Source organism: Phoca vitulina, unplaced genomic scaffold (assembly GCF_004348235.1).
Source record: "Phoca vitulina isolate PV1807 unplaced genomic scaffold, GSC_HSeal_1.0 scaffold2, whole genome shotgun sequence".
Classification (NCBI taxonomy): domain Eukaryota; kingdom Metazoa; phylum Chordata; class Mammalia; order Carnivora; family Phocidae; genus Phoca; species Phoca vitulina.
The window spans coordinates 2669853-2683494 of record NW_022589705.1 but is presented as its reverse complement, the minus strand read 5'-3'; the positions used below and the strand labels follow the sequence as shown (position 1 = coordinate 2683494).

The 13642-nt window shown below is 37.7% G+C and overlaps 1 protein-coding gene across 1 annotated transcript; it reads right to left on the bottom strand.

The window, feature by feature from the left end:
- Positions 1-9003: 9003 nt before the first annotated feature.
- Positions 9004-10582, bottom strand: LOC116639319 (vacuolar protein sorting-associated protein 4B-like). The gene is given in 2 exon segments (XM_032415508.1): positions 9004-9278; positions 9280-10582. Coding segments are annotated over 2 exon segments (1332 nt in total). The 5' UTR covers positions 10428-10582; the 3' UTR covers positions 9004-9094.
- Positions 10583-13642: the final 3060 nt, after the last annotated feature.

The following is a 13642-nucleotide window of genomic DNA, read 5'->3' as shown; positions in this document are numbered from 1 at the left end:
ACAGCCTACAAAATCAACATGCAGTGAGAGTAGAAGTAGGGGAGGAAGTGCAGGATTATTTTTTAATCACAGGAATGATGAACTTGAAATTGCAGGCATACACTCCCCAGCAAATCAGCAGTTGAGTGATCTGTATCAAAGGCTTGTTAGTGCAAAACATTGAGTCATTTCCCAGGAGGAGCATGAAACTAAACTCAGAGCCCAGGATTTTGCCAGGGAGACTACATTAAAACTGAAATTACAAATAGAAAAAATAGAAAGAAAATGGACAAAAAGACCAAGAGCACAAACTTGAGACGAGATGGTGCATAAATGACAAAGTAAAAAAAAGAGTATTAAGAATTCAGAAGTAGAAAAGGTGGGAAAAAACATGAAGCTAAGAAGAAATCATAAAACTAAGCAAAGAAATAATATTTTTGTATAAATACATCAGCAGCTTTGAACTTCTAAGTTACTTTACTACAGAATGGATAAAACAGGAGACAGCTAGTTCTTACACTGATATGAGTATCATTTATTTGATATAAATATATCATACTGGCTATTTGGCTACTTGTAGGTAACTCATATATACAAATAAATGTAGCATAGATCAGATGTGGTCATGAATGTCTGAGAACACAATTGGTTTCATAATTCTTACATAATTAGCTCCCAATTAGTATAAATAGGGAAGTATTGAGGTATAGTATATATATATATATGAAGAGATGAAATGATATATGTAAAAAAATACTTAGCCATGTAAAGCACTTCACCTTGAGAAGAGTAATGACCTACATTAAGGGAAAGAGCCAGGATGACCTCATATGGAAGAAAACAGAAGAATAAATACTCTGACTTGATTCTCTTTCCAATCTCAGATCTAGGGTTCCCCACCAGCTGGTGGCAATGAAACCAGTGAGCAAGGGAGCTCTTCGGTGTAAATTCCAGGCTCCTGGGGCACAGAGCTAAGTAGAGAAGGGTGGAGAGGGGATCTAGAGGTGCAAACAGAAGTAGCACACTGACTTTAATGGAAATGTTTCAGATTTTCTTTTCTAAGTAAAATATTTGATGTAGTTTGGTGTAGATACTTTTATCAGGTTAGGAATGTTCCCTTCCAATCCTAGTTATCATCAAGTTGAATTTTTAATCCTTTTTCTACATAAATTGAGATAATTCTGTGGTTTCCTCCTTTAATCTGTTATTGTTTTGATCTAAACTGGTATGTTTTCTGATGTGAACCGACTTTACATTTCATAGATTAAATACTACTTGGTATCAATGTATTATGTGTATATGAAGAATGATTTATTTTGCTGATTATTTCCTTTAGAACTTTTGAATATCCATGTTTGTAAGTCAGAATGAGCTATAATTTTATTTTCTTGAGGTTTCCTTGACTGTATTTTCTGTCGACTTGTTTATCTACTGAAATAAGTTATATAGATAAAAATTGTGATTTTTCTAAAGGGTTGGTGAAATGTGTTTATAAAGCCTCTGAATATAATGCTTTATTTAAGGAGGGGTTTTTTTTATTAAATTGATTAATTTGTCTTTAATGATTGCTCCATCATTAAGGTTTTGTCATTCTTCATAAATCAATTTTGTTAAATTATATTTTCTGTAAATTGGTTTCATCCACATTTTATAAATTATGAATATATAGTGTTTGTAGCATTATGTATTTTTTAAATTATTAACATTATCTACTCCATGTGTGATCATATTACCCTACTCATTCTTTTTTTTTTTTTTTTTTACCATGATAATCATCTATGAATTTTTTTGGTAAACAATTCCACTGGAAAGTTTATCAGAATAGTAAAAGAAGTTCCCTATATCCTTCTCCCAGAGACCCCACTCAAGTTTTCCCAATTGTTTCAGTAGTTCCTTTATAGCAAAGGAGTCAACCCAGGATCACATGTTACTCCATTTGTCATGTTTTTCTAGTATCGTCAATCTGGAGCATTCATCATTTTTTCTTTGAAGGTCTACTATGACTTTCATAACCTTGGCATTTTTTTATTGACTTCGTTATTTTTATTTTTTTCTTCAATTTTTTACTTAAATTCTGGTTAGTTAACATATAGTGTAATATTAGTTTCAGGAGTAGAATTTAGTGATTCATCACTTACATAGAACACCCAGTGCTCATCACAAATACCCTCCTTAATACCCATCACCCATTTAGCCCATCCTCCCACCCACCCCCCCACCACCAACCCTCAATTTGTTCTCTATAGTTACGAGTCTCTTATGGTTTGCCTCCCTCCCTCTCTCTTTTTTTCCCCTCCCCCATGTTCATCTTAAATTCCACATATGAGTGAAATAATATGGTATCTGTCTCTCTGACTGACTTATTTTGCTTGCCATAATACTATTTAGCCCTACTCATTCTTAATATTATTTTTATCTTTTGAGGCTTGTCTCTTTTGTTTGTTTTAAGTATCAGCTTTTATTTTTCTGGATCACCTCTACTGTTTATTTGTTGTCTGTTGCATTACAGTTTTTCTTTTACCCTTATCATTTTCTCCTTTCCACTGTTTTGTTTTCAATCTATCATTCTTTTACTTACCTTCATGAGTTAAGCAGTTTATTAATTTTCAGTGTTTTGTTTTATTGTGTTTTGTTTTCTAATATATGCTTTTAGGGCTATACATTCCCCCTCCAAATACTATTTTAAGTATGTCCCACAAGTTCCAGTAAGTAATGCTCTCAGTGTCATTTAACTTCTAAATATTTTTTACTTCATTATGATTTTTTATTCTTTATGAATTATTTAGAAGTGTGGTTCTTTTAAGTTTCCCTCTTGATTTTTTCGACACACCATTTTTGGGGTATCTTTTCATTGATTTCTAATTTTATTGCACACTCATCAAAAAATGTGTGGAATTTCAAGATACTTCCTTTGTGGATTATTATGTGGTAAAATTTTATAAATAATGTAATTTTGAAAGAAATGTGTAATCTTTATTCCTTGGGTTAAGAATTTATATCCAGCTTGTAAATCATGTTATGGAAATTTGATCAGAGAGAGGCATATGATAATTTCCCTCTATTAATTTTATGATTTCCATATTTTAATTAATTTTAGTTGGTGGGTGTTCCATTTTATCATTATGTAATGTCCCCCTTTATCCCTATTAGTACTTTTTGTCTCAAGTTCCTTTTCTTCCGATTTTAATATAACCAGAATTGAACAGCCTTATCTTGGTGGAGAGTGAATATGGAATGATTTTATCTTTCCCAATCCCCCCCATCTGTCTTTTAGTAACATATTGGGCAGAACCCACAGCTTTTCAGTCATTTACAGCCATTAAAAATTTAGTCCAGTCTAGTTCAAAACTCCAATCTCCTGTATAACTTAAGTCTCATCTCATCCCTATCCCCTAGTTTCATACTACCTTTCCAATCCAGATCCCTCAACCATAGCTAAAAGTTCCTCCACATAAACAATTTCTCATCCAAATCAGTGTTGAAATTTATTTTAAAGTAAAAATTGAAATAAACAAAAATCACCATATCTTTGCACAGAAATGAATAACAAAATGGGAGAGAAAACCTTATTAAAATTACTATTAATTCTGACTCTCAAACAACTTTACCTTAAATATCTAGAGCTAGGAATCCTGGAGGGAGAAGAATGAGAATAGGGGGAAAAATAAATGTTTGAAGAAATAATGGCTAAGATCAGAAACGCTCAACAAAACATTAGCAAACTGGATTAAGCAATAAATTAAAAGGATCATTCAACATGATCAAGTGAGATTTCTTCCAGGGATGCAAGGATGGCTCAGTATTTGCAAATCAATCAATGTGATACACTACATCAAAAAAATGAAGGATAAAAATCATATATAATCACAATGGAGCAAGAAAAAAGCATTTGACAAAATTCAACATCTGTTCATGATAAAAAAATCTCAACAAAGTGGGTTTAGAGGGAACAAACCTCAGTATAATAAAGACCATATATGGGGTGGGGAGGAGCAAGATGGAGGAGGAGCAAGATGGCAGAGGAGTAGGAGACCTGGATTTAGTCTTGTTCCAGGAATTCAGCAGGATAGGGATCAAACCATTCTGAACACCTACGAACTCAACAGGAGATCGAAGAAAAGAATAGCAGCAACTCTCTAAACAGAAAAACGACCACTTTCTGGAAGGTAGGACATGTGGAGAAGTGAATCCGAGGCGATATTTGGGAGGATAGACGGCGGGGGAGGGGGCCTCCGTCAGCCGCTTCTGGCAAGTGATAGAGCCAAGGAGCACAAAATCGGAACTTTTAGAAGTTTACTCCACTGAGGGATGTCACTCCAGTGGCTAAGTGGGAGGTGGAACACTCTCTGAGACAGTGTGGTCTCAGGACCCTTGGGGTCACAGAAAGACCGGGGGTGCCTGAGTGCAACAGAGCTCCCAGGTATCAGAGCAGGGAAGCCAGCTGCAGAGACAGAGCTGAGGAGTGGGCTCTCAGCTCGGGGTTGCCATAAACCATGATCCGCGGCACAGTCGGGCCACTGCTCCTCCAGCAGGGACCCAACAAGCGGCAGATTCGGGCAGACTCTCCTTCCTCCCCCAGGAGGAGCAGCACGGGAGCGTACCGCAGGGATCTGCTGGGTTTGGAGATTCCACACAGGGTTGTGTGCCAGAGACAGAAATGCTCGGTCACAGGTTGGGTGAGCACAGAGTGCGGCCAGAGACCGGAGAGACAGGAGTGATTGACTGCTTTTCTCTGGGGGTGCACTGAGGAGTGGGGCCCCAAGTTCTCGGCTCCTCCAGGGCAGAGATTGGGAGGCCACCATTTTCACACTCGTCCTCCAAAGCTGTACAGAAAGCTTGCAGGGAACAAAAGCTCCTGAGAGCAAACCCGAGCAGATTACTTAGCCTGGACCCGGCAAGGGCAGGGCAATTCTGCCTCCGGCAAAGACGTTTGAGAACCACGGCAACAGGCCCCTCCCCAGAAGATCATCAAGAACAGCCAGCCAAAACCAAGTTTACCAATCAATGAGGATGGCAGAACTCCAGCGCTAGGGGAATACTGCACATAGAATTCATGCTTTTTTCCCATGATTCTTTAGTCTTTCAAAGTTACTTTTTTTAACTGTCGTTTTTATTTTTTGAATTTTTCATTTTTCCCTTTTTCAACCAACACCTTATCAATACCTTTTTTTAAAAAATCGTTTTTATATTTCATTTTTAGAGTCATATTCTATCCCTTCATAGTAGTTACCCTTATTTTTGGTATATATATATATAAGTTGTTCTCTATTGAAAATTTTGAGATACAGTTTCTTCTAACAGATCAAAATATACCCTAAATCTCTAGTGTATGGCTTTGTTCTAGTCTCCTGCCTGATCACATTCTCTCCCTTTTTTTTTTTAACTCTTCTCTCTTTTTTCAACCAACTTCTTACCTTATCATTCCTTTTATAAAATCTTTTATAATTTTCATCTTTAATTCATATTCCATCCCTTCATCATATTAGCCCTTATTTTTTACAATATAAGTTTTTCTTTCTTTAAAATTTTGGGAGACACTTTCTTCTAACAGACCTAAATACACCCAAAATCTAGTGTGTGGCACTGATCTATGCACCAGCCTGATCATATTTGATCATATTCTATTTTCTTTGTTTTGTTTTTGTTTGTTTTTATCTTTTTCTTTCTTTTTTCTTTTTTCTTTCTTTCCCTTTCTCTTCCCATGGTTTCAGGTCTTTTCTGATTTATTTAGTGTATATTTTCTGGGGACGTTTTTACCCCGTTAGCATTTTCTTCTCTCATTCATCTATACTCTGGAGAAAATAACAAGACAGAAAAAAAAAACCTCAACAAAAAGAACAAGAGGCAGTACCAACTGCTAGGGACCTAATCAATATGGACATTAGTACGATGTCGGAACTAGAGTTCAGAATGATGATTTTAAAGATACTAGCTGGGCTTGAAAAAAGCATGGAAGTTATTAGAGAAACCTTTCTGGAGAAATAAAAGAACTAAAATCTAACCAAGTCAAAATCAAAAAGGCTATTAATGAAGTGCAATCAAAAATGGAGGCTCTAACTGCTAGGATAAATGAGGCAGAAGAGAGATTAGTGATATAGAAGACCAAATGATGGAAAATAAAGAAGCTGAGAAAAAGAGAGATAAACAACTACTGGATCACGAGGGCAGAATTTGAGAGATAAGCGATACCATAAGAGGAAACAACATTAGAATAATTGGGATCCCAGAAGAAGAAGAAAGAGAGAGAGGAGGGGTGCCTGGGTGGCTCAGTCGTTAAGCGTCTGCCTTCGGCTCAGGTCATGATCCCAGGGTCCTGGGATCGTGCACCGCATCGGGCTCCCTGCTCAGCGGGGAGCCTGCTTCTCCCTCTCCCGCTCCCCCTGCTTATGTTCCCTCTCTCGCTGTGTCTCTCTCTGTCAAGTAAATAAGTAAAATCTTAAAAAAAAAAAAAAAAGAGAGGAGCAGAAGGTATATTGGAGCAAATCATAGCACAGAACTTCCCTAATTTGGGGAAGGAAACAGCCATCAAAATCCAGGAGGCAAAGAGAACCCCCTTCAAAATCAATAAAAATAAGTCAACACCCAACATCTAATAGTAAAACTTACGAGTCTCAGAGACAAAGAGAAAATCCTGAAAGCAGCTCAGGAGAAGAGGTCTGTAACCTACAATGGTAGAAACATTAGATTGGCAACAGACCTATCCACAGAGACCTGGCAGGCCAGAAAGGACTGGCAGGATATATTCAGAGCACTAAATGAGAAAAATATGCAGCCAAGAATACTAGATCCAGCTAGGCTGTCATTGAAAATAGAAGGAGAGATAAAAAGCTTCCAAATAAAAACTAAAGGAATTTGCAAACACAAAACCAGCCCTACAGGGAATATTGAAAGGGGTCCTCTAAGGAAAGAGAGAGCCTAAAAGCAACATAGACCAGAAAGGAACACAGACAATATACAGTAACAGTCACCTTACAGGCAATACAGTGGCACTAAATTCATATCTTTCAGTAGTTACCCTGAATGTAAATGGGCTCAATGCCCCAATCAAAAGACACAGGCTATCAGATTGGATTAAAAAACAAGACCCATCGATATGCTGTCTGCAAGAGACTCATTTTAGACCCAAAGAGAGCCCCAGATTGAAAGTGAGGGGGTGGAAAACCATTTACCATGCTAATGGACACCAAAAGAAAGCTGGGGTGGCAATCCTTATATCAGACAAATCAGATTTTAAACCAAAGACTTAATAAGACATGAGGAAGGACACTATATCCTACTTAAAGGGTCTATCCAACAGGAAGATCTAACAATTGTAAATATCTATGCCCCTAACATGGGCACAGCCAATTATATAAGGCAATTAATAACAAAACCAGGGGCGCCTGGGTGGCTCAGTCGTTAAGCGTCTGCCTTCGGCTCAGGTCATGATCCCAGGGTCCTGGGATCAAGCCCCGCATCGGGATCCCTGCTCCGCAGGAAGCCTGCTTCTCCCTCTCCCACTCCCCCTGCTTGTGTTCCTGCTCTCGCTATCTCTCTCTCTGTCAAATAAATAAATAAAATCTTTAAAAAAAAAAAAAAGAAAATATTTCAAAAAAAAAAATAACAAAAGCAAAGAAACACTTCGACAACGATACAATAATAGTGGGGACTTTAACACCCCCTCACTGAAATGGACAGATCATCTAAGCAAAAGATCAACAAGGAAATAAAGACTTTATTTTTTTTTATTTATTTATTTTTTTTTTAGTAGGTTATATCAATTTACTTCACATAAGAACAGCGTATTTCAGGCCTATGATTTCCATTTAGTATCAACAAAAACAATCTGTACAGAAAACCCAAAGGCAACGATAGAGCGTTATACATAAAATGTGCAAATATACTTTAAAATGCAAGTTATTCTATAGTATTTGCAAGGTAGAACTTTATAGTAATTAAGGAACCAACCTCATTCCAGCTAATTTAATCATCCTTTTGCATATAGAGCCAATGCAAATGCACAAGGCACAACTTAGTGTTGATGCTAAAGTGTGTAACATACACCTTCAGATTTATTTGGAGATATTAAAATAACATAATCATGTTTGTATTTTATTATTTAATGAGACATTAGCTCATTTCTAAAGCTTCACAAGCATTACACTTGATAACATATATGTGGCAAGGACAAACTGTTCCCTGGACTTAAAAGGTAAAAAGACCCTTGGTAGCCTATATTAAAAAAAAAAAAAAAAATTATATCTATATATATATATGTACACACACACCCACAAACTTCCCATAATTCAAAGGGAGGCCATTCCTTTTAGCAAAAGTTCCCTTATAGTATTTCATGACAGAATTATTTAAAAAGTATGTATTTATTTGCCATCTGTTTTGGTCAATCTTCCTACAAAAAGATACTGAAATAGACAATTTTCTTCTTCAAGACGAAGACAATACCAATTTAGAAAGTCTTTCTTTTGAGACTGCACAGTGAAAGGTATTATTTAATTATAGAAGCTTGTTGCTTTTAAAGAAATTATTGAAATCTACACAAAGAAAAATGTTAGCCTATCAAAAATCAATGAGACTTGGCTAGAACACAATTCAGAATCTTTCAAGCCCAATCACAGTGCTCTTTGCTGTTTTATTGCCCATTCCTGAGAATATTCTATTATTTAAAATTTTTTAATTAAGTAAATAAATTTTACATTGATGAGAATTATGCTTAAGAATTGTTTTTCAAAATATAAAATAAGCCCTATTTCATTTTGGTAAAAAAGAAAAAAAAAGAAAAAGAAAAAAAGAAATGTTCTTTGCAAATACCATCAATTCTAAATACTGGTATCTCAATCAATGTTAGTCCTCTTCTTAACTGGGTAATTCCTATTTTTTGCCATTCATGTATCACTCGTTTCCTTATTATCCATTATTTTATAATTTTTGTTAACAGGAGCATTTAACTGGTAATGGAGCAAAAATACATATAAAATTAAAGGAACTCTGGAGTGAGATCTGTATTTCCCTGTGGTAAGAGTTTTACTGGAAATAATCTGAATGCCATCCAAGAAAGGCAAAAGTACCTACGAAATAAAGAACACACATGGTCAATGTCTTCCTCGTTGTCTTTGGTTTAGCCTTCTTGGCCAAAATCTTCTGTAAACTTCTTTAATTTCAACAAGTCATGTTCATTGACTGTGGGTTTTGTGTTAGACAGCGACCGTAACATGTCCGACATGCAAACAATTGGCTCCAAAAGTTTATCCCCAGGAACGTCCATCCATGTCATTTCAATGGCACCAGGGTCACCAGGAGAACGGTGTTAGCAGGTCATCTATTATTTTGTTGGGATCATCTCGTGAAGGTCCGCGCACCTTTTTAAAATGAGTAGCTGACTGCACTTTTCTAACAGGCTGCATCAGCGCATCGCGCACAATGACACTTATGTCTGCCCCCGAATAGCCGTCTGTTTTCTTCCCGAGTTCTTGGAAGTCTGTTTTTGTGAGACTGTTCTGAGTGGTCCCCAAGTGCAGTTTAAACATCGCTGCTCGGGCCTGGGCCTCAGGCAAAGGAATATAAATTCGTTTCTCAAATCTTCTTCTAATGGCAGAATCCAGAACCCAGGGTATATTTGTCGCTCCCAGAACCAAAATTCCATCATTGTCTATACCAACACCTTGCATTTGAACTAGGAACTCCGTCTTAATTCTACCGGCAGCTTCACTTTCATTTTCACTTCTTGAGCCGCACAGAGAATCAATTTCATCAATGAAGATAATGGAAGGTTTACTCTCTCTAGCGAGTTGAAATAAGTTCTTAACTAGCTTTTCACTTTCACCTAGCCACTTTGAGACAAGGTCAGAGGAAGATACTGAAAAAAACGTGGAATTGTTTGCTTCTGTTGCTACAGCTTTGGCTAAATAGGACTTTCCTGTTCCAGGTGGCCCAAATAACAGAATTCCCCTCCAAGGTGTTCTCTTGCCTGTAAAAAGATGAGGGAATTTAATAGGCAATATCACAGCCTCTTTAAGTGCCTCTTTGGCTCCTTCGAGACCAGCAACATCACTCCATTTCACATTTGGTCGCTCTATAACAATGGCACCTTGAAGTTGATTCTGTAGTTTCTTTTTTTCAGGATCATCAGATTCTCCTTCCCCATCACTGTCATTCCCCTTCTCATCAGCTGGACTTGGCTGTCCCACTTTCACTGGCTTCTGTGGATTTTTCTCTTTCTTTTTCAGGTACTCCTTTAGTTTTTCTGCTCTATCAAGATATTCTGTACACTTTGCCCTGATACTTTGCTTGGCTTTATCACCCTGCGCTTCATATTTAACTACATGAAGAAAATACTGAACAGCGTGTTGGTAGAGTTGAAGAGCTTCCTCATAGTTCCCAGCTTTGTCTTCCTGGGCTGCTTTGCCAGCAAGATCTATTGCTTTCTGGAGGTTGGGCGAGGTGGATGTCATGGCGGAGATCCGAGGAGATTCTCTGGGGAGGAACGAGGGCAGAGGAAGCCAACAGCGGCAACGTCGAATCGCTCCCGGTGTTGCCCCAAAGGTGTGCAGGCTGGTGGCTCTCGGACCCCGAGCAGCGGCTTCCTCTCTGGAACTTCCAAAACGAAACGGCGGAAATAAAGACTTTAAATGACACACTGGACCAAATAGACTTCACAGATCTATTCAGAACATTCCATCCCAAAGCAACAGAATACACATTCTTCTCCAGTGCCCATGGAACATTCTCCAGAATAGATCACATCCTAGGTCACAAATCAGGTCTCAACCAGTACCCAAAGATTGGGTTCATTCCCTGCATATTTTCAGACCACAATGCTTTGAAACTAGAACTCAATCAAAAGAGGAAAGTAGGAAAGAACTCAAATCCATTGAGGTTAAAGAGCATCCTACTAAAGAATGAATGGGTCAACCGGGAAATTAAAGAAGAATTAAAAATATTTATGGAAACCAATGAAAATGAAAACACAACTGTTCAAAATCTTTGGGATGCAGCAAAGGCAGTCCTAAGAGGAAAGTATATAGCAATACAAGCCTTTCTCAAGAAACAAGAAAGGTCTCAAATACACAACCTAACCCTACACCTAAAGGAACTGGAGAAAGAACAGCAAATAAAGCCTAAACCCAGCAAGAGAAGAGAAATAATAAAGATCAGAGCAGAAATCAATGAAATAGAAACCAAAAGAACAGTAGAACAGATCAACGAAACTAGGAGCTGGTTCTTTGAAAGAATTAACAAGATTGATAAACCCCTGGCCAGGCTTATCAAAAAGAAAAGAGAAATGGCCCAAATCAACAAAATCATGAATGAAAGAGGAGAGATCACAACTAACACCAAAGAAATACAAACAATTATAAGAACATATTATGAGCAACTCTATGCCAGCAAATTAGGTAATCTGGAAGAAACGGATGCATTCCTAGAGATGTATCAACTACCAAAACTGAACCAGGAAAAAATAGAAAACCTGAACAGACCTATAACCACTAAGGAAATTGAAGCAGTCATCAAAAATCTCCCAACAAACAAAAGCCCAGGGCCAGATGGGTTCCCAGGGGAATTCTACCAAACATTTAAGGAAGAATTAATACTTATTCTTCTGAAACTGTTCCAAAAAACAGAAATGTAAGGAAAATTTCCAAGCTCGTTTTATGAAGCCACCATTACCTTAATCCCCAAACCAGACAAAGACCCCATCAAAAAGGAGAATTACAGACCAATATCCCTGATGAACATGGATGCAAAAATTCTCACCAAAATACTAGCCAGTAGGATCCAACAGTACATTAAAAGGATTATTTACCACGACCAAGTGGGATTTATCCCTGGGCTGAAAGGTTGGTTCAACATCCGCAAATCAATCAATGTGATACAATACGTGAATAAAAGAAAGAACAAGAACCATATGATCCTCTCAATAGATGCAGAAAAAGCATTTGACAAAGTACAGCATCCTTTCTTGATCAAAACTCTTCAGAGTGTAGGGATAGAGAGTACATACCTCAATATCATAAAAGCCATCTATGAAAAACCCACAGCGAATATCATTCTCAATGGGGAAAAATTGAGAGCTTTCCCCCTAAGGTCAGGAACGTGGCAGGGATGTCCACTATCACCACTGCTCTTCAACATAGTATTAGAAGTCCTAGCCACAGCAATCAGACAACAAAAAGAAACAAAAGCCATCCAAATTGGCAAAGAAGTCTAACTCTCACTCTTTGCAGATGATATGATACTTTATGTGGAAAACCCAAAAGACTCCACCCCAAAATTGCTAGAACTCATACAGGAATTCAGTAAAGTGGCAGGATATAAAATCAATGCACAGAAATCAGTGGCATTCCTATACACCAACAAGAAGACAGAAGAAAGAGAAATTAAGGAGTCGATCCCATTTATAATTGCACCCAAACCATAGATACCTAGGAATAAATCTAACCAAAGAGGCAAAGGATCTGTACTCAGAAAACTATAAAATACTCATGAAAGAAACTGAGGAAGACACAAAGAAATGGAAAAACGTTCCATGCTCATGGATTGGAAGAACAAATATTGTGAAGATGTCAATGCTACCTAGAGCAATCTACACATTCAATGCAATCCCCATCAAAATACCATCCACTTTTTTCAAAGAAATGGGACAAATAATCCTAAAATTTGTATGGAACCAGAAAAGACCCCGCATAGCCAGAGGAATGTTGAAAAAGAAAAGCAAAGCTGGCGGCATCACAATTCCGGACTTCCAGCTCTATTACAAAGCTGTCATCATCAAGACAGTATGGTACTGGCACAAAAACAGACACATAGATCAATGGAACAGAATAGAGAGCCCAGAAATGGACCTTCAACTGTATGGTCAACTAACCTTTGACAAAGCAGGAAAGAATGTCCAATGGAAAAAAGACAGTCTCTTCAACAAATGGTGTTGGGAAAATTGGACAGACACATGCAGAAGAATGAAACTGGACCATTTCCTTCCACCACACACAAAAATAGACTCAAAATGGTTGAAAGACCTCAATGTGAGATAGGAGTCCATCAACATCCTAAAGGAGAACACAGGCAGCAACCTCTTTGACCTCAGCCGCAGCAACTTCTTCCTAGAAACATCGCCAAAGGCAAGGGAAGCAAGGGCAAAAATGAACTATTGGGACTTCATCAAGATAAAAAGCTTTTGCACAGCAAAGGAAACAGTCAACAAAACCAAAAGACAACCAACAGAATGGGAGAAGATATTTGCAAATGACATATCAGATAAAGGGCTAGTATCCAAAATCTATAAAGAACTTCTTAAGCTCAACACCCAAAGAACAAATGATCCAATCAAGAAATGGGCAGAAGACATGAACAGACATTTTTCCAAAGAAGACATCCAAATGATCAACAGACACATGAAAAAGTGCTCAACATTGCTTGGCATCAGGGAAATCCAAATCAAAACCTCAATGAGATATCACCTCACACAGGTCAGAATGGCTAAAATTAACAAGTCAAGAAACGACAGATGTTGGCGGGGATGTGGAGAAAGGGGAAGCCTCCTACTCTGTTGGTGGGAATGCAAGCTGGTGCAGCCACTCTGGAAAACAGTATGGAGGTTCTTCAAAAAGTTGAAAATAGAGCTACCATACAATCCAGCAATTGCACTACTGGGTATTTACCCCAAAGA